The 24,868-nt window shown below is 42.5% G+C and overlaps 1 protein-coding gene across 1 annotated transcript in view; it reads right to left on the bottom strand.

The window, feature by feature from the left end:
• nr3c1 (nuclear receptor subfamily 3, group C, member 1 (glucocorticoid receptor)) overlaps nt 1-24,868 on the bottom strand; it is a 38,741-nt gene that overhangs the window by 7,671 nt on the left and 6,202 nt on the right. Inside the window, exons 3-6 of the mRNA XM_007548397.2 lie at nt 1,110-1,270; nt 879-995; nt 491-772; nt 191-335 (exon numbers count right to left, since the gene is read on the bottom strand). Coding sequence (XP_007548459.1) covers nt 191-335; nt 491-772; nt 879-995; nt 1,110-1,270 — 705 coding nt within the window. The remainder of the gene's footprint in view (nt 1-190; nt 336-490; nt 773-878; nt 996-1,109; nt 1,271-24,868) is intronic.

Here is a 24,868-nt window from a genome sequence, read left to right as displayed (position 1 = left end):
AGATTCTTGAACCTCGACAGAATAAACCAAAGTCCTCAACTTGTTGCTACAAACATCCTGACAACTCAACTCTGGACAGGTGATTGATTAGCCTGTTTAAAAAAAAAAAAACATCCTGCGGGCATATACTCACCTCCCTCCGGCTCTCATCATTAGCATTTAAAACACCAAGTAAGTGTGCAGTGCTTACTCATTGATGACGAGGTCTGGTGCGAAGCAGAGCATGTTGCCGTCGCACTGCTGGTAAGACCTCCAGCCCAGGCTGAACGACATGAGGAAGAGCCAGGAGCACTGCAGCAGGGTCATCTGGTCGTCCAGGTGCAGGTTCCTGAAACCTGGCGAGACAGAAGAAAAAAATATGCACCGTTAACCAGGGATCAGCCTCGACGTTAAAAGTTCCTAGCAGCAAATTTGACGCGTGCGAGCGCCGTTTCGAGTCAAACCGCAGCAGACCACCGTTTCATTCTGAGCATCTACGCCCGTCGCTAACCTGGCAGAGCCTTGGCCCACTTCACGGCGGAGATGACCTGCCGCCCGCCCAGCCTGTTCAGCGTGGTCATGAGGCGCGTGGACGTGTCCGGGAGCGTGCCGTCGTAGCCCGCGTAGATGGTGTCCGGCTCGATGGCCTTCAGCAGGGACAGCATGGTGGGGACGAGCTGGGGCATGCACTTGGGCACCAGCGAGCGAGCCTCGACCGGCGGCGAGGGCATCATCTCCGGCGGGTTGCTGCTCTGGTTGCCCTTTAAGCGATTCAGCTTCTTCGTTTTGCGAGCTTTCGGACAGAAGACAGGGGAGAAAGATGCAGAAAGACGTCAGGTTACGCATTGAAAAACCGAGAACGTACGACCTGCTTCGGAGGCCGTTTGGTTCGGCGGTACCTTCCAGGTTCATGCCTGCCATCAGGCATTTGCGGAAGCGGCAGGCCGGGCAGTTCTTTCGCCTGATTTTGTCAATGATGCAGTCGTTCCTCCCGGCACACAGGTAGTTATGCTGGCCTGAGGCACACACAAAAAAAACCTGTTAAATATATTTATATCTCAACGGCAACAGTGGTCAACACGTGCAGCAGCAAACACAAATGCCAATAATCATCAGCGACGTTGTCGTACCTTCCACTGCTCTCTTGAAGAAGACCTTGCAGCTGCCGCAGGTGAGGACTCCATAATGGCACCCCGAGGCCTCATCAGAGCACACCAGACAGATTTTATGAGTCCCGCTCTTTCCCTGAGTCGTGGATGTCGGAGTGCCCCCTTCCTGTCTGGAGATGGAACTGAAACGTGAGAAGGGAAACAAAGACGAAGAGATTTAGCGGCTGAAAGCAGAGACCTCAAAGGAAACTTCGTTCAGTCTCCACTTGCAGCTCTAAACGCTTCAAAAAAAATAAAATAAAATAAAACAAAATAAAGACAAACTTTTACTTGCAGAGACAAAGTCCGATTATGCTTTTTTTTTTGTTAATGTAACTGTAATACATTACGGTTTGTGGTACCATTTAAACCCAGCGGTTTCTATAAACCAACCCGCCCTCCTTTGATCGAACCACAAGCATTTCCAGCTCCGGTCCACTCTGGTTTTGGGGGATGCATTCTTCCACGCCACCACTAGGAGATGTCAGGCTTTGCTGCAGCCATGCGCCAAATGTCAACACCCCTTTCAAGCCCAGTGGCCGCAGCAATAACAACCACACACCAAAAGGATATGGAGTCCCTGACATACAATACTGTGCATGTCTGGGTGGGTGTGCATGCTGCCTCAGTGAGCGGGTTTAAATGATAAATGTCTCTAAGCAGAGGCTCTACACACCAACAAACTTCTGCAGGGTTTGAATCGGGGACGTTTTATTCACTTTGCCATACAAAAAGAAGGCATGAAGCAGGAAAACTTTAAGACAGGAAGAATAAAAAGCTTTCTGAGCTTCACCGACAACACACAGCGGTCAGTAGAGCTTCCGTGATACATGTGCAAAAAAAAAACATTGTTTACTCAGCTCACCAAACAATATCTGACTGTTTTATGTGCACTTCAAATTTAATGAAACCAAGAGCAACACTGTAACAAATTGGATGAATAATCTGTCAACATTTAAAAACTTGCAGCTGTAAAAGTTGCACTTTCAAACATTTTATTTTGCGAGTAAATGTGTCCCAGTTTGATATATAAACGATTTTTTTTTTTCTAGTCATCACTGCAATGCTTCAGATCCTCTCAATTCTTCCTCTCTTCAGACAATTTTTTTAGTAGATTTCAGTACATTATTCACAACTTACTCCTCCCGTACACCATCACGTAAAGTTCGCTTTGTCTTTTCTTTTACTTATTTAAAATGATCTTTTATCAAACATTAACAAAAAGGCAACTGGAAACATTTTGTATTATTTAAGTTACTTCACCACTTCAAGCTTTAACAATTTTCTACATGTGTTTGTGACACAGAGAGTACAGTTTTTCCAAACAAAGCAGGTTGCCGGCCTTTACCAGGACAGCCAGAGAGGAAGACCGTCTTGGTTGCTGCAGCTTCTGGCCTGAAGTTCACGTCTCAGTCATGAACTCCAAAAGCAGAGCACAGCATGAGCAACCAAAAGACTAAACATATTTGAAATCTTGTCTTTAATTATTCAGTGCATTTTTAAGCACAACCTCGCAAATATCTTGATTTTTTTTTTTTTTTTTTTTTCAAAGCACTCCTTTTCCCTTTTTAATTAAAAAGTGTTTATATTTCTAAAACATATTCTGCAATCGAATGTTTGAAGTGTTGCATGAGCCATATCATCGGAGACTTTTTAGGTGGAATAAAAATCAGCTATGTTGAATTAGCTGCAAAGATATTAAACAGAATTTCAATTTATTAAAACATTAACAGCCTAAGATGTTGCCCTATGGTTTTTATCTGTGCAAAACTAAAACAGACAACAGAAGCAGCTAATAACTAAACTCAAATATACGTCCAGCGTATCAAAACAAAAGAGAGGCACTGAAAAGGATTGCAGCCCCAAGAATTCAGGGAAGCCTGAATTCTTTGGTGGGTTGTAATTCAAGAGGTTGCGGCTGACCGGAGGCTGGAGAATTGACCGTAAAGCCTCTGTTGTTTTCCCAGTCGGAGAAGTTGGTTCTCGATCCACTTTCGCCCTGGACTTGTTGCCCGTCGAAATTGTTGATACACGAGCGCAGAGACGGATTAGGTAGCAGCGAGCTGGCGCATCGTCTGGGGCCGACAGCGAGGGCAGTTGTCGGAGACAAATCAACATCTGTGTGCAGGGGGAGTCATAGACGGCAAGCTGTGAGCACAGGCTGGCACAGACCCACCTCTGTTGGGTCAGCCTGAACAAAGTGGTCAGTGGGAGCAAAACCGTGAGGAAGGGACGGAGGGGTCAGCCACGCGAATAAATGAGCTATAATCTACGACTTTATCGTCGCGTGGAACTGAATTAATTAATTGCTTACGATCAAAGAGAGCAACCACAAAGCACATTCAAAGCCCTTTTTAGCTTTTAGCCGCTCTGGCCAGTGATCCGCTTCACAGAGATGAAGATAACGACGGTGGACGAAATAAAGGGGGAACCAGTTTGTCCTCTCAGTCAGCGAGGTGGTGTCGGCTTTGCTGCAGGGCTTTCAGATCCTATTACCTCACTCACAATACGCTCCCAACAACAACAACAACAACAACAACAACAACAACAACGACGACGATGACGACGAGTGCGCGTTAAATGAAGTCACCGCCGTCCAGCGCGCAAGCGGACCTCAAATTAAGCAGCTTACGTCGCAGTTATACCATCAGACACAGAATATGCAAATCTGTCTGTGTGGACCGTCGGAGGCAAACTGCTTGAAGCTGCAGAGCTCTGTGGTGAGACCAAATTTCCTCTTTCAGAAACCATCTGTATGAGTTAACGCTCGCTGTCAACAGGAAGCTCTCGCATTCCCCGAGAGTTTACTATCGGCCAGAAGATTACAGCCACTCCGAGACGGGCGTCGATTTTGTCAAGATTACCACACGGAAACGAGGCTGCTGCAGTTTGCAGCAGGGAGATCGATCACGGGTTTATATGGGTTGGGGGGTTCGCCAACAATAATCCCAGCGCCCTGCTTCATGGTTACCTCTCCAAGAACCACAAACTTGAACTTGAATTTTGAAATTCAAGTTCAAATTCAATTGGTAAACTGATTTAAAAAAAAAAAAAAAAAAATCATATTTTTCATATTTTCTGAGAAATCTAAATCTAAAAAGTGTGGAGTGCATTTACCTTCCTCCGCTCTGAGGTAATCTGTAGAACCACATTTTGCTACATCAGCAGAAAACTGCAAAGATGCTGAAACACTGAATTATTTAAAACCCCACCTGCTTAGAGCTGCCTAGTAGTAAGGGGAACGTTGTTCAGCATTCTTGAGGTGTATTTACTCAATGATTTTTCATTGTGGCATTACAACATAATGTTTACTCCTTTCAAAAGCATAAAAAGCACTTTGATCTGTATTGTTGCTGAAATGTGCTCTACAAATAAACTTGACCTCAGTGTTTTAGGGTATGTCTCTACATGTTTCCCCGTCTTGGGAGAAAATATTTGCCAGTTTTTCTTTGTAAAATGTCTCAAGCTCAAACATAAGCCTGCACAGAAATAAATGCCACACATTTTGAATGTTTATTAGTAGATTATTTAGAAAACCATGTACAGTCCTTCCCTCCGCGTCACAATCATACAAAACTATGTTGGTCTATCACATCGCAATCCACTGAAGATGTGAGAAAACTGCAACCCAACTCCAACGTATGCTTGTCCAATGCTCGCGCTTTCAACCGTACATGTTTTAAGTGCGGCTTTCTATGCGAAGGCGACCCAACCGTCTCTCCGTCAAGCTTCTATGAGCAAACGGAGGAAGGCAGGGGATGAGCTCAAGGAAGTGCTTCTTTCCCCGAGGTCAGACCAACCAAAATAGTACGGCAGGAACTGGTCTGCACGCTCTGAATCATTCTCACACGCAGAACAACAACACAGCTGCAGGGAGGGCGAGAGGAGACAGTCTGACTGTGTTCCACTTCGAAAACATCTGCAGCGTGCGCTCGCAAACGCTAAAAAGAAACGCCACGGCGCACGTTTCGCATGCGAGGACCTCGACATGCCACCTGGCAAACGTAAATGCAGTGTTCGCCTTTGCGAGCCTCTTAAGATGTCAAATGTTTTATGGCCGCGGCGTCGTTTAACGACACACGGGGCCATTAGGAAGGGAAGCATGCGACACTCCAAAGAGCCGTTGTGTTTAGACACTTCATGCAGTAGTTATGCATAGGCCACTATTAATATGTCCCTCAACACTATTGTGTGAGAGCAAGGCTGCATGCAAGTCATATTTGTCAGCATCTACTAGTTTGAAGGGAGCTGGGTGAGGCTGAATGAAGTTGTGTCATTTCTCCGTTTGTTTTTCCAGCACACGACGGTGATGAACTGACTAGAAATGATTAAACCTGCTGCGGAAACAATTAAATTGCTACTGAACTTTGCATGTGTTTATTCTATGTATATTTAGTCTACATATTAAAAAAAAACCCTAATAACCATTTAAGTAATTTACTACCGGCATGTTCTGCTGATTTTTCAGTGAACCGCTTAAGTCTTTTTTTATACAAGAACAACATTAAAATATGCAAATAAACAAATAATTCAATCCGCTGTTAAAGAAGAAGAAGAAAAAAAACATTTCATTGTCCAAAATGCAATAACGTAGCATTCCTTTAGTGTTCGCTTGAACATTGTAGCGACGGATACATCGGCAGCTAAAAAAATGAAGACAGAAAATATTTACAGACAAAAGTTTTCTTTAATCTTAATGCAAAATATATACGTAAATATATTTTTCTTTAGTGGCGCTTTTGCTTAATAATTGTTCTGAGTATGTTGTACTTTCTCCAAATTTCCTTTTTTTTCGGAAAAAATAACAAAATAAGTGCCAAAACAAATCAGCAAAAATAAACAATTCAAGCCCAAAAAAAAAGAAAAAAAAAACTAAAAAAACCAACCCAATCCCAACAAAAAAAAAAAAAAAAAAAGGGAAAAGGTAAAAAAAAAATGAAAAGTTTTGTTTTTCCTTTTAAAGTGACAAGGCCAGACACTATTGAACTGGTATTAACAAATGTGTGTGATAAATGATCACCTTTCATCCACAGCAGCCCTGCTGTACTTACAAACTTGTTTCGATTACCTAATATTTTATTTTATTTTTTTTTTTTTGTTGCCCAAAGCAGCAGCTACTGCTTTGGCTTCAGAACCACAGGAGGAAACCGAACATGATGAAGCGAAAGAAAAACAACCCCAAAGGATCCGAGTTTCCATATTAGTTTCCTGAAGGGAGCCGTTAGTAACAGTGTAGATGGGAACCTGCTTCCTGGTCTGTAAAATGAATTGAAGGCTGTCTGCTGAGTGGAAACTTATCGTCCTTAGCTCCCCTCTTTCCCAAGTTTCACTCCGCTGACTCAACAATGACAGGGAAAAAACAACAAAAAAAAAAAGAAAAAAAAAACAAGGAAGAGAGGCAAAACCATCAGACAGTTTGCTGCCTCTCCCAAACCTCGACACAGCAACAAATTTCCAGAGGCCTGCTTATGCTAAACCAGAACAAGAAGTAAACAGAAGAATGAAAGCGGCGGCTGCACGGGCATGCAGCGCCAGTGTGAAAGCAGCTGGAATGGCTGGCATTTGATCCGGTGCATTCACTCGGCGCCAGATGTGGGGAGGCGGGAAGGAAAGTAGGTCAGAAGAGCGAGAGCTTCGTGCAGACGCGCGGTCGCTCCCGCCATCGGCGGCCCTAATGACACGCCCACACGTGCACACACCCACACATGAATGCACGAAGACAACAAGCGTGCATCTCACACACACCTAAACACGCAGGCTGAAGCATGGAGGTGATTTGCAGCAGCTCAAGAGTTTCTGCTGACAGACAAGCTCTCTGCCCTTGGTTGCAGGGGGTGAAGATGGACAGACACAGAGAGGCCGTCACAGAGCTCCAGTGTTTTCAGTTTTCACTAACAAGAGTTGGCTTATGTCAGAGGTCCGGAGGGGGGCTGACGGAGTCCGACTTAACTGGTTAAAATGCATGAAGAACATTTTGCATCCAGATCAGCGTTTCTGCTTGTTGATTCAACAGGACTTTGACATTGAATCAGCAGCGATCAACTATTAGCTCATACCTTTATTCATTTATGTGCGGTTTAATGTTACGACACCGCATGTGAAATGGAGTTTTAGCAACAAGAAAGTGTTCAGGACAAGAAAGCACGCTCAGAGAGGCCTGAAATATTAGACGACAATGTTCAAAAACACAGTTTTGTTAAAAAAAAAAACAAACAAAAAAAAAAAACCCAGTAGAATGTGATCATTTCAGATAGCAGCGTTTTGTAGACAGTAACTTATGAAGCATTCGAATATTTACTAGAAGAGCCGTTCAAAGGGAGGTATTGATGTGGCTCAGGGGAAGCGCTGGAAAAATCAAACCAGCTGAGTGGACCTGAACCAGTTCTGAGCGTACGGACAGAGACAGAGAGGAGACGAGGGGTGTGGCGCGGCAACATTTGCTCCTCTGACCACGCGATCAGCAGATAGCGAAAGCCGAGAACCGCCAACACTCTCACGCACGACGTGGGCTTTATATGAAAGCACACAGCTATTTATAAAACCCCTACGGACCAGAAACGGCTCAATCAAACTGGATGGCGTCGGAGCGCTGCTTAAGCCACCAGGACTGCTTCATTCACAGATTTTTCTACAACGCCACCGTTCTTTCGAAGACAAAAATAATTACCAGATAATTACCAGCTCCACTACGGTATCCGGCTCGGTTGGTCGTCACGAAGCATGCGTGTTCAAGTTACTGCAAAGTCCTGGAAACGCCACAGCTGTGGAAAAACAGCCGCAGGGCCAACAAGCATACCCACATCGCAATTACAGCAACAAAAACAGTTTTTAAGATTTTTTTTTTTTGTCGTTTGTTTTAAAAACTTATGTAACTTCTACGTGTTCATGCAGGGGTTTTACTGATTAAAGAAAGTCAATAACAGAAGTTGAGACAAAGCGCAATGTTTCAGCACCTGGTCGCCGGGGTGTAATCCACTTTATTATGCTTTTTTTTATTCCCCCCCTCTCTTTGAAGCTTTATTAAACAGTGAGTCAGTCAGTTTCTCAGAGCATACTCGGTATTCCCGTGTGAGAAACACCCTGGAGTTCTCCCACCACAGTGAGATCTCTGGCTTGTCCAGGCACCTCGTCTGGCGGCCTAATTCCAGACGGCAGCAGGATCTCACTTACTGCGACTCTCCGCTTCGGCATTGCTGCCTTTCAGCAGACACTTCTCAAACCATCTGCTGTTTTCCGTCAGTGGTTTTGTTAAATAAAAAGGAAACGTCTGAATTCATAGAAGGCCCCGTTAGATATACCTGATCAGTAATGTTGATCAAAAAAGTGCAGCTGCAGGGGGGATAAAGCGATATTGTCTCCAATAAATACATAGTAAAAAACAATACTATTTATAGAAGCAGAAGCTAAATTGCAAATAAATAATAGGTGATAATATTATTTAAGTCTAATTTTTCATTTTTCGTCACTCATCCCATCTGTACAGGAGAGAGACGGTGTTATTCCATGTAATTAATAAAACGATCAACAGAGGGAGGAATAAACTCAATCCATGACCCGGCTACTGAAGGACATTATGAAAAATGCTGAGGATACATTTACGGTTTATAGATCAATAGACATTAAGTACAAAGTCATGACCCTGTTTGATGCAATCACTAAACTCACATTAAATGCTGATCTTTTTAAATGGTTTAAAGAAGCTTTTGGACAACATTCTTCTCTGTAGCATTAAAAAGATTGGAGTTTTTAAATGCTAGGGTTAGGAAACATGGGATAATGTTGATAACAAATACTTCCAATTTTGAACTACAGGTGATTAAATGCAGTCCAAGTCTTCTAGTCCTCCGGTTTAACACCAGCAGTTAGCTAAAGAACAGATGCTGACTTGTGTATCAACTTGGGTTGTTTTCACAGCGGGTATAATGGTAGGCTTGGTTCAATTTGGAACCAAAATTCCAACATGTGTTACATTTTCAGCTGGTGCGGTTTGATTTCATACTGTACCGAGTCAAAGGAACCAAACCCTTTAAAAAACCTGTTCCCCTCCTCGTCTGTGGCGGCGTTTCACCAAGAACCATCAAAGAAAATGACCCAAAAGGCTCCGAAAAAGACACAGAGCCAACTTCCTTCTTCACAAGATAGATATAAAAAAAAATGGATTTTAGCTATTGTAAGAGTTCTCTTTTGTCTTTAGCAAAAGACCGCAAGACATTTTTAACGCTAGCTCTAGACACGCGTGTGTGTGTGTGTGTGTTTTGGTTGTATGTACTTAGAAACCCCTGCACTTTGTCCACTTTCTGCTTTTGAAGCGGTCTCCGGTCCGCTTGCCGTTCATATACATGGATCCGCATCGCACCAGAGTTCACTTCGACCTGACACCTAAGCTTTTAGGAGGACTTTCTTTAGTCTGCATCAAAGCTCGATTGCGCATTCACTCCTCCCCGAACCGAACTTTCGAGGCAAACAAACCAGTTTGGTGAAAAGCGGACTAAACAGGGCTGGTGTGAATGCACTCTGCTTTCATAACTTTACCAGACAACGTCCAGCTAAAGTACTTATAGCCCTATTAAAAAGCAACCATTATTTAATTTTGTGTATCTGTAATGATGTGTTTGTTAGTTCATAAAGTCTAACCAATACTTTTAAAGCAATATTTTGCTTAAACAGAAAAAAATCCTCCAGACTAATTCAAGATGGGGTCTTGTATTATCAAGCAGATGCAGTTGGCGCTGTTTACCTTTTAAAGACTGCTGCAGGCTTGTACAATGCATAGTAATATAACTTAAACAATAGCAGACAAGCCTGAAGTTGGTTCAGGTAGGTAGGGAATGTGCTTTAGTTACTTGATCTTGTGTAAAAAACCTGAGGCGACAAGCATTGTGAAGTGAAAACTCTTGTGAACTGCACTGAATGAGTTACCGCACTAACGCACTATACAGGCTGCCTATTCATGTAGCAGTAATACAGAGGTTGTTGTCCTAATTACACCAATAAAAACAGCCGAACACATAAAACACGAGATTCAGCTACTGCTTCATGAAAGTCAAAGAAACCACAAGCAGCTCGGCTAAAACTACGCCTTTTAGCTACCGCTAACCCACCATCAGGACGTCGCATCCTTACAGATGAGGTTGTTCTTTGTTAAGTTTTAACCAGCTGTTCTCTGGTTCATTAACAATTTACCACGTTGTTTCAGCTCCACTTAAATATTTAGAGGTATTGGCCCCAAAACTGAACTGATGCTGGAAATACAAGATGAACGGAAAACTCTTGAATAAGGACGGCCACAAGGATGCGCATGAAAAACACGCAGTGGCAGTCTAATGTAAAAAAAAAAAAGCTTTGGTGAAAGAAGTTGGTTGCATGGTGACACCCTTTTTAGAAGCACATTATGATTCATTTTCAGCTTCATTTGTTAGGGGTTTGTCTGGGTCCCGCAGCCTGACTTGGTGACATTTCCCCACTGCAAGGTTCTCCAAATATCCCCAGTAATGAAGACATTTCTACACACAACTTTTGTCAGGTGACTCCTCAGACTTTGTGTTAGTTTTACCTCTGGATTCAGCTAGGCCATTGCAAAACCTTAAATTTTCTTCTTAAGTCAATCTGTTGTTGAGACGGTTTCATATTTGCATTCCCCAGTGGTTTCTGTAAGCCAAAGTCCCTCTTTATCCTCAGGTTACTTGCAGACATGAACGTTTGGGGTGAAAAGCTACTGGCATTTCGACCTACAAATTATTCTACCCGCTGAGACAAAACGTCTAGTTTCGGAGCCTGGTTCTAACCGTAACCCGGTTTCCCCAAAAGGTTCCTGGTGCAGAGGTTTTTGTTTTTGAAGAAAAAGTTTCAGTCAAACAAAAGCAGAGATTACAGCAGATTTCGTCCTATCAAGGCAATTTGCATTTTTAACCTGTTAAAACTACCTGTGTGTTGTGATCAGCCCTCTCTGTCGAGTTAATGTCTCAAATTTTCTATTGATGATGTGCATGCTAGGCAATTCTTTTGCACTTTGTACAGCGAGTTTATTTGGATTCTTTGTAAACTTTGTAACACATCAAGATTGACCACATCAAGTTGCAAACGTTTGCAAATAATTCTTCATTTTTTTGAGGCTCAAAAAGCTGGTATTGTAACAGAGGCGTGTAAAGTTTGTGTAAAAGCTTTGCATGCTGCTGCAACAGTATGCCGAGGCAACACCATGCTGCTTTTGTCTGCATGTGCAGGAAGCCAGCTTTATAAGAGCTCACCAATATAAAACACTTAATTAAAAAAAAAAAAAGCCCCCAAGACTTCCTGAAGACTCATGGTAGTGATCAAGCCTGAATTTATAGACCAAATAACCCACAGCGCTTTGTCTCTTTAATAAATATTCAAAACAGGTCTGCAGGGGCTGGGAAGGAAATGCCTTCCCCACAAACAACGGTTAGCAAACACAGGCCTAATAAAGAGCCGGGATCTTGCAGAGGAATTCGGTTTCGGCGTGTTTTCGCAGTTCCTCGCAGGTATTTCTTTTCACGACAACTCAGATTCAATCAGGTCGCCTCACATCGTCGAACCAGTTAGCCCGTGATCAGGGTGTGTATTCCACCAAAAATAGTAACAAAGCTGACATTTCCCAGAGCAAATGATTCTTTTTTATGTGTAACTAAGGGCTTTGTAAGTCATACTGCTAAAACAACAAAACAAAACAAAAAAAAAAAATAACTATGAGAGAAATAATTGTTTACTGGGGTAACTTTGAGTCACTCCTTCACAGAGTAACCATGTCGGAGTCTGAGGTTACGGCAGGTCGGTTACTCAGTACCGATCAAGGACATATTTAGTAGGAAGAAGGTGCAGCACTGCTTGTGAAACTGAAGAGGAAAGCCTGACAGAAACCCCCCGACGACCCTCAAGCCATTCCAGCCTTCGAGCCTCGGGATGAAGGAGAAGCGCCCCAATAAAAACAAACTTCCCCTCACTCCACACATGTAAATGCTGAACTTGCGCCCTGATATGTTTGACAGGGCAAACAGCCACACGCCCACTGTTAATTCAGCCTCACACCACACACAGGCGTAAGCCTAAGCTTAAACACAAACACACACCTACTCGGAACACAAAGACAGGGCGGTCTGAGCTGCACGTTAGGAGAAGATGAGGTGTATCTTATGTCTCTCTGCCCACCTGTTCCTGGTCACCTTGCAATCATACAGATGTCGGCGAGGAGTGAAGGTGGAACCGAGAATAAGCAAAGCAAACCACAATGTTAACAGGAGGCCCTTTGGCGTGCAAACGCTAAGTTGATCGCTCCCTGTCAGATACTAAACCAGACAGGCGTGAATGTGAGAGCGACACAAACACGAGAACTGGTCGTTTCCACATGATGCCTCCTTCCTAACACTTTAAAGGGCAACTAAGTAATAAAGCTATGAAAGATGCATTGTTTGAGGGGGTTTTGGAGAGGTTTAAATACTGACTATATGAAAAAACTGCAGCAGAAATGTCAATGCGTCGCTTCTGAAACAAGTACAGGAACAATGAGACGCTTTCATCCTTCAATACATCCAAAGAATTTTAATCTTATAGGACATGCATGAGTGATCTCTGAAGGTCATAATTTGTTCGTTCTACTTGTTAAACCAAGTGTGGCCATTGCACATGCTTTTGAGATGACACATGGATCAAATCTGTAAAAAAAACTCAGGAAAATCTAAGAAAGAGAGAGAAAAAAGGATTTATTTTAGCTTCCAACTAATAATAAATTACTGCGACAACAGACGACTGCGTAGTGGAGCAGGGACGCACCATAAACAAGCAGACGTCCCTTTGGGCTGCTGCAAAAGTTAACAAAGTCACTGAGATCAAAGTAGGACTCCCCCTTTAAAAATGCTCATCTTTCCCCTGATTGCTTGTAAGGAACCTCTCACCAAGCAAGTTCAGTCGGTTCATTATCTTATTTGCGCAGGTTCTTTTCTCTGTGACGACGACGGCTTTATCTGTCGTCAAGCTGAAACTCCAAAACCCAACCAGATATTTGCAGACCTTCAAAATAAACACTGCAATCTTTCACATTACATTCAACAAATGTTACAAAACAAACAATTTCTAGTAGNGTGTTTGTGACACAGAGAGTACAGTTTTTCCAAACAAAGCAGGTTGCCGGCCTTTACCAGGACAGCCAGAGAGGAAGACCGTCTTGGTTGCTGCAGCTTCTGGCCTGAAGTTCACGTCTCAGTCATGAACTCCAAAAGCAGAGCACAGCATGAGCAACCAAAAGACTAAACATATTTGAAATCTTGTCTTTAATTATTCAGCACATTTTTAAGCACAACCTCACAAACATCTTGATTTTTTCCCTCTTTTTTGTTTCAAAGCACTCCTTTTCCCTTTTTAATTAAAAAGTGTTTATATTTCTAAAACATATTCTGCAATCGAATGTTTGAAGTGTTGCATGAGCCATATCATCGGAGACTTTTTAGGTGGAATAAAAATCAGCTATGTTGAATTAGCTGCAAAGATATTAAACAGAATTTCAATTTATTAAAACATTAACAGCCTAAGATGTTGCCCTACGGTTTTTATCTGTGCAAAACTAAAACAGACAACAGAAGCAGCTAATAACTAAACTCAAATATACGTCCAGCGTATCAAAACAAAAGAGAGGCACTGAAAAGGATTGCAGCCCCAAGAATTCAGGGAAGCCTGAATTCTTTGGTGGGTTGTAATTCAAGAGGTTACGGCTGAACGGAGGCTGGAGAATTAACCGTAAAGCCTCTGTTGTTTTCCCAGTCGGAGAAGTTGGTTCTCGATCCACTTTCGCCCTGGACTTGTTGCCCGTCGAAATTGTTGATACACGAGCGCAGAGACGGATTAGGTAGCAGCGAACTGGCGCATCGTCTGGGGCCGACAGCGAGGGCAGTTGTCGGAGACAAATCAACATCTGTGTGCAGGGGGAGTCATAGACGGCAAGCTGTGAGCACAGGCTGGCACAGACCCACCTCTGTTGGGTCAGCCTGAACAAAGTGGTCAGTGGGAGCAAAACCGTGAGGGAGGGGCGGAGGGGTCAGCCACGCGAATAAATGAGCTATAATCTACGGATTTATCGTCGCGTGGAACTGAATTAATTAATTGCTTAGGATCAAAGAGAGAAACCACGAAGCACATTCAAAGCCCTTTTTAGCTTTTAGCCACTCTGGCCAGTGATCCGCTTCACAGAGATGAAGATAACGACGGTGGACGAAATAAAGGGGGAACCAGTTTGTCCTCTCAGTCAGCGAGGTGGTGTCGGCTTTGCTGCAGGGCTTTCAGACCCTATTACCTCACTCACGATACGCTCCCAACAACAACAACAACAACAACAACAACAACAACAACGACGACGATGACGACGAGTGCGCGTTAAATGAAGTCACCGCCGTCCAGCGCGCAAGCGGACCTCAAATTAAGCAGCTTACGTCGCAGTTATACCATCAGACACAGAATATGCAAATCTGTCTGTGTGGACCGTCGGAGGCAAACTGCTTGAAGCTGCAGAGCTCTGTGGTGAGACCAAATTTCCTCTTTCAGAAACCATCTGTATGAGTTAACGCTCGCTGTCAACAGGAAGCTCTCGCATTCCCCGAGAGTTTACTATCGGCCAGAAGATTACAGCCAATCCGAGACGGGCGTCGATTTTGTCAAGATTACCACACGGAAACGAGGCTGCTGCAGTTTGCAGCAGGGAGATCGATCACGGGTTTATATGGGTTGGGGGGTTCGCCAACAATAATCCCAGCGCCCTGCTTCATGGTTACCTCTCCAAGAACCACAAACTTGAACTTGAATTTTGAAATTCAAGTTCAAATTCAATTGGTAAACTGATTTAAAAAAAAAAAAAAAAAAATCATATTTTTCATATTTTCTGAGAAATCTAAATCTAAAAAGTGTGGAGTGCATTTACCTTCCTCCGCTCTGAGGTAATCTGTAGAACCACATTTTGCTACATCAGCAGAAAACTGCAAAGATGCTGAAACACTGAATTATTTAAAACCCCACCTGCTTAGAGCTGCCTAGTAGTAAGGGGAACGTTGTTCAGCATTCTTGAGGTGTATTTACTCAATGATTTTTCATTGTGGCATTACAACATAATGTTTACTCCTTTCAAAAACATAAAAAGCACTTTGATCTGCATTGTTCCTGAAATGCGCTCTACAAATAAACTTGACCTCAGTGTTTTAGGGTATGTCTCTACATGTTTCCCCGTCTTGGGAGAAAATATTTGCCAGTTTTTCTTTGTAAAATGTCTCAAGCTCAAACATAAGCCTGCACACAAATAAATGCCACACATTTTGAATGTTTATTAGTAGATTATTTAGAAAACCATGTACAGTCCTTCCCTCCGCGTCACAATCATACAAAACTTTATGTTGGTCCATCACATCGCAATCCACTGAAGATGTGAGAAAACTGCAACCCAACTCCAACGTATGCTTGTCCAATGCTCGCGCTTTCAACCGTACATGTTTTAAGTGCGGCTTTCTATGCGAAGGCGACCCAACCGTCTCTCCGTCAAGCCTCTATGAGCAAACGGAGGAAGGCAGGGGACGAGCTCAAGGAAGTGCTTCTTTCCCCGAGGTCAGACCAACCAAAATAGTACGGCAGGAACTGGTCTGCACGCTCTGAATCATTCTCACACGCAGAACAACAACACAGCTGCAGGGAGGGCGAGAGGAGACAGTCTGACTGTGTTCCACTCCGAAAACATCTGCAGCGTGCGCTCGCAAACGCTAAAAAGAAACGCCACGGCGCACGTTTCGCATGCGAGGACCTCGACATGCCACCTGGCAAACGTAAATGCAGTGTTCGCCTTTGCGAGCCTCTTAAGATGTCAAATGTTTTATGGCCGCGGCGTCGTTTAACGACACACGGGGCCATTAGGAAGGGAAGCATGCGACACTCCAAAGAGCCGTTGTGTTTAGACACTTCATGCAGTAGTTATGCATAGGCCACTATTAATATGTCCCTCAACACTATTGTGTGAGAGCAAGGCTGCATGCAAGTCATATTTGTCAGCATCTACTAGTTTGAAGGGAGCTGGGTGAGGCTGAATGAAGTTGTGTCATTTCTCCGTTTGTTTTTCCAGCACACGACGGTGATGAACTGACTAGAAATGATTAAACCTGCTGTGGAAACAATTAAATTGCTACTGAACTTTGCACGTGTTTATTCTGTATTTAGTCTATATATCAAAAAAACCCTAATAACTATTTAAGTAATTTACTACCGGCATGTTCTGCTGATTTTTCAGTGAACCGCTTAAGTCTTTTTTTATACAAGAACAACATTAAAATATGCAAATAAACAAATAATTCAATCCGCTGTTAAAGAAGAAGAAGAAAAAAAACATTTCATTGTCCAAAATGCAATAACGTAGCATTCCTTTAGTGTTCGCTTGAACATTGTAGCGACGGATACATCGGCAGCTAAAAAAATGAAGACAGAAAATATTTACAGACAAAAGTTTTCTTTAATCTTAATGCAAAATATATACGTAAATATATTTTTCTTTAGTGGCGCTTTTGCTTAATAATTGTTCTGAGTATGTTGTACTTTCTCCAAATTTCCTTTTTTTTCGGAAAAAATAACAAAATAAGTGCCAAAACAAATCAGCAAAAATAAACAATTCAAGCCCAAAAAAAAAGAAAAAAAAAACTAAAAAAACCAACCCAATCCCAACAAAAAAAAAAAAAAAAAAAGGGAAAAGGTAAAAAAAAAATGAAAAGTTTTGTTTTTCCTTTTAAAGTGACAAGGCCAGACACTATTGAACTGGTATTAACAAATGTGTGTGATAAATGATCACCTTTCATCCACAGCAGCCCTGCTGTACTTACAAACTTGTTTCGATTACCTAATATTTTATTTTATTTTTTTTTTTTTGTTGCCCAAAGCAGCAGCTACTGCTTTGGCTTCAGAACCACAGGAGGAAACCGAACATGATGAAGCGAAAGAAAAACAACCCCAAAGGATCCGAGTTTCCATATTAGTTTCCTGAAGGGAGCCGTTAGTAACAGTGTAGATGGGAACCTGCTTCCTGGTCTGTAAAATGAATTGAAGGCTGTCTGCTGAGTGGAAACTTATCGTCCTTAGCTCCCCTCTTTCCCAAGTTTCACTCCGCTGACTCAACAATGACAGGGAAAAAACAACAAAAAAAAAAAGAAAAAAAAAACAAGGAAGAGAGGCAAAACCATCAGACAGTTTGCTGCCTCTCCCAAACCTCGACACAGCAACAAATTTCCAGAGGCCTGCTTATGCTAAACCAGAACAAGAAGTAAACAGAAGAATGAAAGCGGCGGCTGCACGGGCATGCAGCGCCAGTGTGAAAGCAGCTGGAATGGCTGGCATTTGATCCGGTGCATTCACTCGGCGCCAGATGTGGGGAGGCGGGAAGGAAAGTAGGTCAGAAGAGCGAGAGCTTCGTGCAGACGCGCGGTCGCTCCCGCCATCGGCGGCCCTAATGACACGCCCACACGTGCACACACCCACACATGAATGCACGAAGACAACAAGCGTGCATCTCACACACACCTAAACACGCAGGCTGAAGCATGGAGGTGATTTGCAGCAGCTCAAGAGTTTCTGCTGACAGACAAGCTCTCTGCCCTTGGTTGCAGGGGGTGAAGATGGACAGACACAGAGAGGCCGTCACAGAGCTCCAGTGTTTTCAGTTTTCACTAACAAGAGTTGGCTTATGTCAGAGGTCCGGAGGGGGGCTGACGGAGTCCGACTTAACTGGTTAAAATGCATGAAGAACATTTTGCATCCAGATCAGCGTTTCTGCTTGTTGATTCAACAGGACTTTGACATTGAATCAGCAGCGATCAACTATTAGCTCATACCTTTATTCATTTATGTGCGGTTTAATGTTACGACACCGCATGTGAAATGGAGTTTTAGCAACAAGAAAGTGTTCAGGACAAGAAAGCACGCTCAGAGAGGCCTGAAATATTAGACGACAATGTTCAAAAACACAGTTTTGTTAAAAAAAAAAACAAACAAAAAAAAAAAACCCAGTAGAATGTGATCATTTCAGATAGCAGCGTTTTGTAGACAGTAACTTATGAAGCATTCGAATATTTACTAGAAGAGCCGTTCAAAGGGAGGTATTGATGTGGCTCAGGGGAAGCGCTGGAAAAATCAAACCAGCTGAGTGGACCTGAACCAGTTCTGAGCGTACGGACAGAGACAGAGAGGAGACGAGGGGTGTGGCGCGGCAACATTTGCTCCTCTGACCACGCGATCAGCAGATAGCGAAAGCCGAGAACCGCCAACACTCTCACGCACGACGTGGGCTTTATATGAAAGCACACAGCTATTTATAAAACCCCTACGGACCAGAAACGGCTCAATCAAACTGGATGGCGTCGGAGCGCTGCTTAAGCCACCAGGACTGCTTCATTCACAGATTTTTCTACAACGCCACCGTTCTTTCGAAGACAAAAATAATTACCAGATAATTACCAGCTCCACTACGGTATCCGGCTCGGTTGGTCGTCACGAAGCATGCGTGTTCAAGTTACTGCAAAGTCCTGGAAACGCCACAGCTGTGGAAAAACAGCCGCAGGGCCAACAAGCATACCCACATCGCAATTACAGCAACAAAAACAGTTTTTAAGATTTTTTTTTTTTGTCGTTTGTTTTAAAAACTTATGTAACTTCTACGTGTTCATGCAGGGGTTTTACTGATTAAAGAAAGTCAATAACAGAAGTTGAGACAAAGCGCAATGTTTCAGCACCTGGTCGCCGGGGTGTAATCCACTTTATTATGCTTTTTTTTATTCCCCCCCTCTCTTTGAAGCTTTATTAAACAGTGAGTCAGTCAGTTTCTCAGAGCATACTCGGTATTCCCGTGTGAGAAACACCCTGGAGTTCTCCCACCACAGTGAGATCTCTGGCTTGTCCAGGCACCTCGTCTGGCGGCCTAATTCCAGACGGCAGCAGGATCTCACTTACTGCGACTCTCCGCTTCGGCATTGCTGCCTTTCAGCAGACACTTCTCAAACCATCTGCTGTTTTCCGTCAGTGGTTTTGTTAAATAAAAAGGAAACGTCTGAATTCATAGAAGGCCCCGTTAGATATACCTGATCAGTAATGTTGATCAAAAAAGTGCAGCTGCAGGGGGGATAAAGCGATATTGTCTCCAATAAATACATAGTAAAAAACAATACTATTTATAGAAGCAGAAGCTAAATTGCAAATAAATAATAGGTGATAATATTATTTAAGTCTAATTTTTCATTTTTCGTCACTCATCCCATCTGTACAGGAGAGAGACGGTGTTATTCCATGTAATTAATAAAACGATCAACAGAGGGAGGAATAAACTCAATCCATGACCCGGCTACTGAAGGACATTATGAAAAATGCTGAGGATACATTTACGGTTTATAGATCAATAGACATTAAGTACAAAGTCATGACCCTGTTTGATGCAATCACTAAACTCACATTAAATGCTGATCTTTTTAAATGGTTTAAAGAAGCTTTTGGACAACATTCTTCTCTGTAGCATTAAAAAGATTGGAGTTTTTAAATGCTAGGGTTAGGAAACATGGGATAATGTTGATAACAAATACTTCCAATTTTGAACTACAGGTGATTAAATGCAGTCCAAGTCTTCTAGTCCTCCGGTTTAACACCAGCAGTTAGCTAAAGAACAGATGCTGACTTGTGTATCAACTTGGGTTGTTTTCACAGCGGGTATAATGGTAGGCTTGGTTCAATTTGGAACCAAAATTCCAACATGTGTTACATTTTCAGCTGGTGCGGTTTGATTTCATACTGTACCGAGTCAAAGGAACCAAACCCTTTAAAAAACCTGTTCCCCTCCTCGTCTGTGGCGGCGTTTCACCAAGAACCATCAAAGAAAATGACCCAAAAGGCTCCGAAAAAGACACAGAGCCAACTTCCTTCTTCACAAGATAGATATAAAAAAAAATGGATTTTAGCTATTGTAAGAGTTCTCTTTTGTCTTTAGCAAAAGACCGCAAGACATTTTTAACGCTAGCTCTAGACACGCGTGTGTGTGTGTGTGTGTTTTGGTTGTATGTACTTAGAAACCCCTGCACTTTGTCCACTTTCTGCTTTTGAAGCGGTCTCCGGTCCGCTTGCCGTTCATATACATGGATCCGCATCGCACCAGAGTTCACTTCGACCTGACACCTAAGCTTTTAGGAGGACTTTCTTTAGTCTGCATCAAAGCTCGATTGCGCATTCACTCCTCCCCGAACCGAACTTTCGAGGCAAACAAACCAGTTTGGTGAAAAGCGGACTAAACAGGGCTGGTGTGAATGCACTCTGCTTTCATAACTTTACCAGACAACGTCCAGCTAAAGTACTTATAGCCCTATTAAAAAGCAACCATTATTTAATTTTGTGTATCTGTAATGATGTGTTTGTTAGTTCATAAAGTCTAACCAATACTTTTAAAGCAATATTTTGCTTAAACAGAAAAAAATCCTCCAGACTAATTCAAGATGGGGTCTTGTATTATCAAGCAGATGCAGTTGGCGCTGTTTACCTTTTAAAGACTGCTGCAGGCTTGTACAATGCATAGTAATATAACTTAAACAATAGCAGACAAGCCTGAAGTTGGTTCAGGTAGGTAGGGAATGTGCTTTAGTTACTTGATCTTGTGTAAAAAACCTGAGGCGACAAGCATTGTGAAGTGAAAACTCTTGTGAACTGCACTGAATGAGTTACCGCACTAACGCACTATACAGGCTGCCTATTCATGTAGCAGTAATACAGAGGTTGTTGTCCTAATTACACCAATAAAAACAGCCGAACACATAAAACACGAGATTCAGCTACTGCTTCATGAAAGTCAAAGAAACCACAAGCAGCTCGGCTAAAACTACGCCTTTTAGCTACCGCTAACCCACCATCAGGACGTCGCATCCTTACAGATGAGGTTGTTCTTTGTTAAGTTTTAACCAGCTGTTCTCTGGTTCATTAACAATTTACCACGTTGTTTCAGCTCCACTTAAATATTTAGAGGTATTGGCCCCAAAACTGAACTGATGCTGGAAATACAAGATGAACGGAAAACTCTTGAATAAGGACGGCCACAAGGATGCGCATGAAAAACACGCAGTGGCAGTCTAATGTAAAAAAAAAAAAGCTTTGGTGAAAGAAGTTGGTTGCATGGTGACACCCTTTTTAGAAGCACATTATGATTCATTTTCAGCTTCATTTGTTAGGGGTTTGTCTGGGTCCCGCAGCCTGACTTGGTGACATTTCCCCACTGCAAGGTTCTCCAAATATCCCCAGTAATGAAGACATTTCTACACACAACTTTTGTCAGGTGACTCCTCAGACTTTGTGTTAGTTTTACCTCTGGATTCAGCTAGGCCATTGCAAAACCTTAAATTTTCTTCTTAAGTCAATCTGTTGTTGAGACGGTTTCATATTTGCATTCCCCAGTGGTTTCTGTAAGCCAAAGTCCCTCTTTATCCTCAGGTTACTTGCAGACATGAACGTTTGGGGTGAAAAGCTACTGGCATTTCGACCTACAAATTATTCTACCCGCTGAGACAAAACGTCTAGTTTCGGAGCCTGGTTCTAACCGTAACCCGGTTTCCCCAAAAGGTTCCTGGTGCAGAGGTTTTTGTTTTTGAAGAAAAAGTTTCAGTCAAACAAAAGCAGAGATTACAGCAGATTTCGTCCTATCAAGGCAATTTGCATTTTTAACCTGTTAAAACTACCTGTGTGTTGTGATCAGCCCTCTCTGTCGAGTTAATGTCTCAAATTTTCTATTGATGATGTGCATGCTAGGCAATTCTTTTGCACTTTGTACAGCGAGTTTATTTGGATTCTTTGTAAACTTTGTAACACATCAAGATTGACCACATCAAGTTGCAAACGTTTGCAAATAATTCTTCATTTTTTTGAGGCTCAAAAAGCTGGTATTGTAACAGAGGCGTGTAAAGTTTGTGTAAAAGCTTTGCATGCTGCTGCAACAGTATGCCGAGGCAACACCATGCTGCTTTTGTCTGCATGTGCAGGAAGCCAGCTTTATAAGAGCTCACCAATATAAAACACTTAATTAAAAAAAAAAAAAGCCCCCAAGACTTCCTGAAGACTCATGGTAGTGATCAAGCCTGAATTTATAGACCAAATAACCCACAGCGCTTTGTCTCTTTAATAAATATTCAAAACAGGTCTGCAGGGGCTGGGAAGGAAATGCCTTCCCCACAAACAACGGTTAGCAAACACAGGCCTAATAAAGAGCCGGGATCTTGCAGAGGAATTCGGTTTCGGCGTGTTTTCGCAGTTCCTCGCAGGTATTTCTTTTCACGACAACTCAGATTCAATCAGGTCGCCTCACATCGTCGAACCAGTTAGCCCGTGATCAGGGTGTGTATTCCACCAAAAATAGTAACAAAGCTGACATTTCCCAGAGCAAATGATTCTTTTTTATGTGTAACTAAGGGCTTTGTAAGTCATACTGCTAAAACAACAACAAAACAAAAAAACAAAATAACTATGAGAGAAATAATTGTTTACTGGGGTAACTTTGAGTCACTCCTTCACAGAGTAACCATGTCAGAGTCTGAGGTTACGGCAGGTCGGTTATTCAGTACCGAGCAAGGACATATTTAGTAGGAAGAAGGTGCAGCACTGCTTGTGAAACTGAAGAGGAAAGCCTGACAGAAACCCCCCGACGACCCTCAAGCCATTCCAGCCTTCGAGCCTCGGGATGAAGGAGAAGCGCCCCAATAAAAACAAACTTCCCCTCACTCCACACATGTAAATGCTGAACTTGCGCCCTGATATGTTTGACAGGGCAAACAGCCACACGCCCACTGTTAATTCAGCCTCACACCACACACAGGCGTAAGCCTAAGCTTAAACACAAACACACACCTACTCGGAACACAAAGACAGGGCGGTCTGAGCTGCACGTTAGGAGAAGATGAGGTGTATCTTATGTCTCTCTGCCCACCTGTTCCTGGTCACCTTGCAATCATACAGATGTCGGCGAGGAGTGAAGGTGGAACCGAGAATAAGCAAAGCAAACCACAATGTTAACAGGAGGCCCTTTGGCGTGCAAACGCTAAGTTGATCGCTCCCTGTCAGATACTAAACCAGACAGGCGTGAATGTGAGAGCGACACAAACACGAGAACTGGTCGTTTCCACATGATGCCTCCTTCCTAACACTTTAAAGGGCAACTAAGTAATAAAGCTATGAAAGATGCATTGTTTGAGGGGGTTTTGGAGAGGTTTAAATACTGACTATATGAAAAAACTGCAGCAGAAATGTCAATGCGTCGCTTCTGAAACAAGTACAGGAACAATGAGACGCTTTCATCCTTCAATACATCCAAAGAATTTTAATCTTATAGGACATGCATGAGTGATCTCTGAAGGTCATAATTTGTTCGTTCTACTTGTTAAACCAAGTGTGGCCAATGCACATGCTTTTGAGATGACACATGGATCAAATCTGTAAAAAAAACTCAGGAAAATCTAAGAAAGAGAGAGAAAAAAGGATTTATTTTAGCTTCCAACTAATAATAAATTACTGCGACAACAGACGACTGCGTAGTGGAGCAGGGACGCACCATAAACAAGCAGACGTCCCTTTAGGCTGCTGCAAAAGTTAACAAAGTCACTGAGATCAAAGTAGGACTCCCCCTTTAAAAAAGCTCATCTTTCCCCTGATTGCTTGTAAGGAACCTCTCACCAAGCAAGTTCAGTCGGTTCATTATCTTATTTACGCAGGTTCTTTTCTCTGTGACGACGACGGCTTTATCTGTCGTCAAGCTGAAACTCCAAAACCCAACCAGATATTTGCAGACCTTCAAAATAAACACTGCAATCTTTCACATTACATTCAACAAATGTTACAAAACAAACAATTTCTAGTAGGGATGCGCAGAATTTAGAGGCCTATTTTCTATCTCCAGGTTTCCTAAAATAAATAAATAAATAAATACATAAATAAATAAATAAATCTCTTTAAAGTTATAGTGAGTTTGAATTGTCATAGCAATGTCAGTGGGCGCAATATTATTACCTCAAAGGATTGCTTGGATGAAATATTGGGCAGGATATTTTACAATAGCATAATACCTTCACATTTCTATATATATTTGGTTAGCTAAATATACTAACTTCTCTTAAAGCTATGTAATGTTTACAAAATACATTTTTTTTTTTATATATTTGTTAAAATGGTCACTATGTTGTGACAGTATAGTATGTGATAGCTCCTCCATCTTTCCCCTGATCTAATACTCTTCTGGAAAATGCACGGCTCCTGACCCAAAACAACCAATCGGAGCCAGGAGGAAGTTTTTAACACCGTCTATCAACTTTGTGCACCGCTGCTCAGTGTGCTAATGGCCTAGAAATAACTTGCCTCCAGGAAAACTGCTTATCCACTGTCACCGGTTAGCCATGCTAGCTAGCCTTAGCATTTGTGACAGGCTACTTAATATCACACTGATACTGAAAGTGACTTACCCTCAGTAACACTATCAGCACTGAAATTTTTTTGTTGTCGCTGCAGCACGGTGGTGCTTCTGCAAGGTGCATTAGGTGACTGGGATAAGGACTCGTCTGAGTCGGATGAATTACTGTCACTAGTTTATTTTTTCATTATTTCCTCTTCAGTTTACCACACCAAATTTATTCCAAACATGTTCATATGAACATGATAAAACAAACATCTGTTTTTAAGTGATCTTTGACTGGAAATTAAGCCATTCACTAACA

This window comes from Poecilia formosa, unplaced genomic scaffold (genome assembly GCF_000485575.1).
Source record: "Poecilia formosa unplaced genomic scaffold, Poecilia_formosa-5.1.2 Scaffold26, whole genome shotgun sequence".
NCBI classification, from domain to species: Eukaryota; Metazoa; Chordata; class Actinopteri; order Cyprinodontiformes; family Poeciliidae; genus Poecilia; species Poecilia formosa.
The sequence above is the reverse complement of the archived record's forward strand: the minus strand, read 5'-3'. Positions and strand labels throughout refer to the sequence as shown.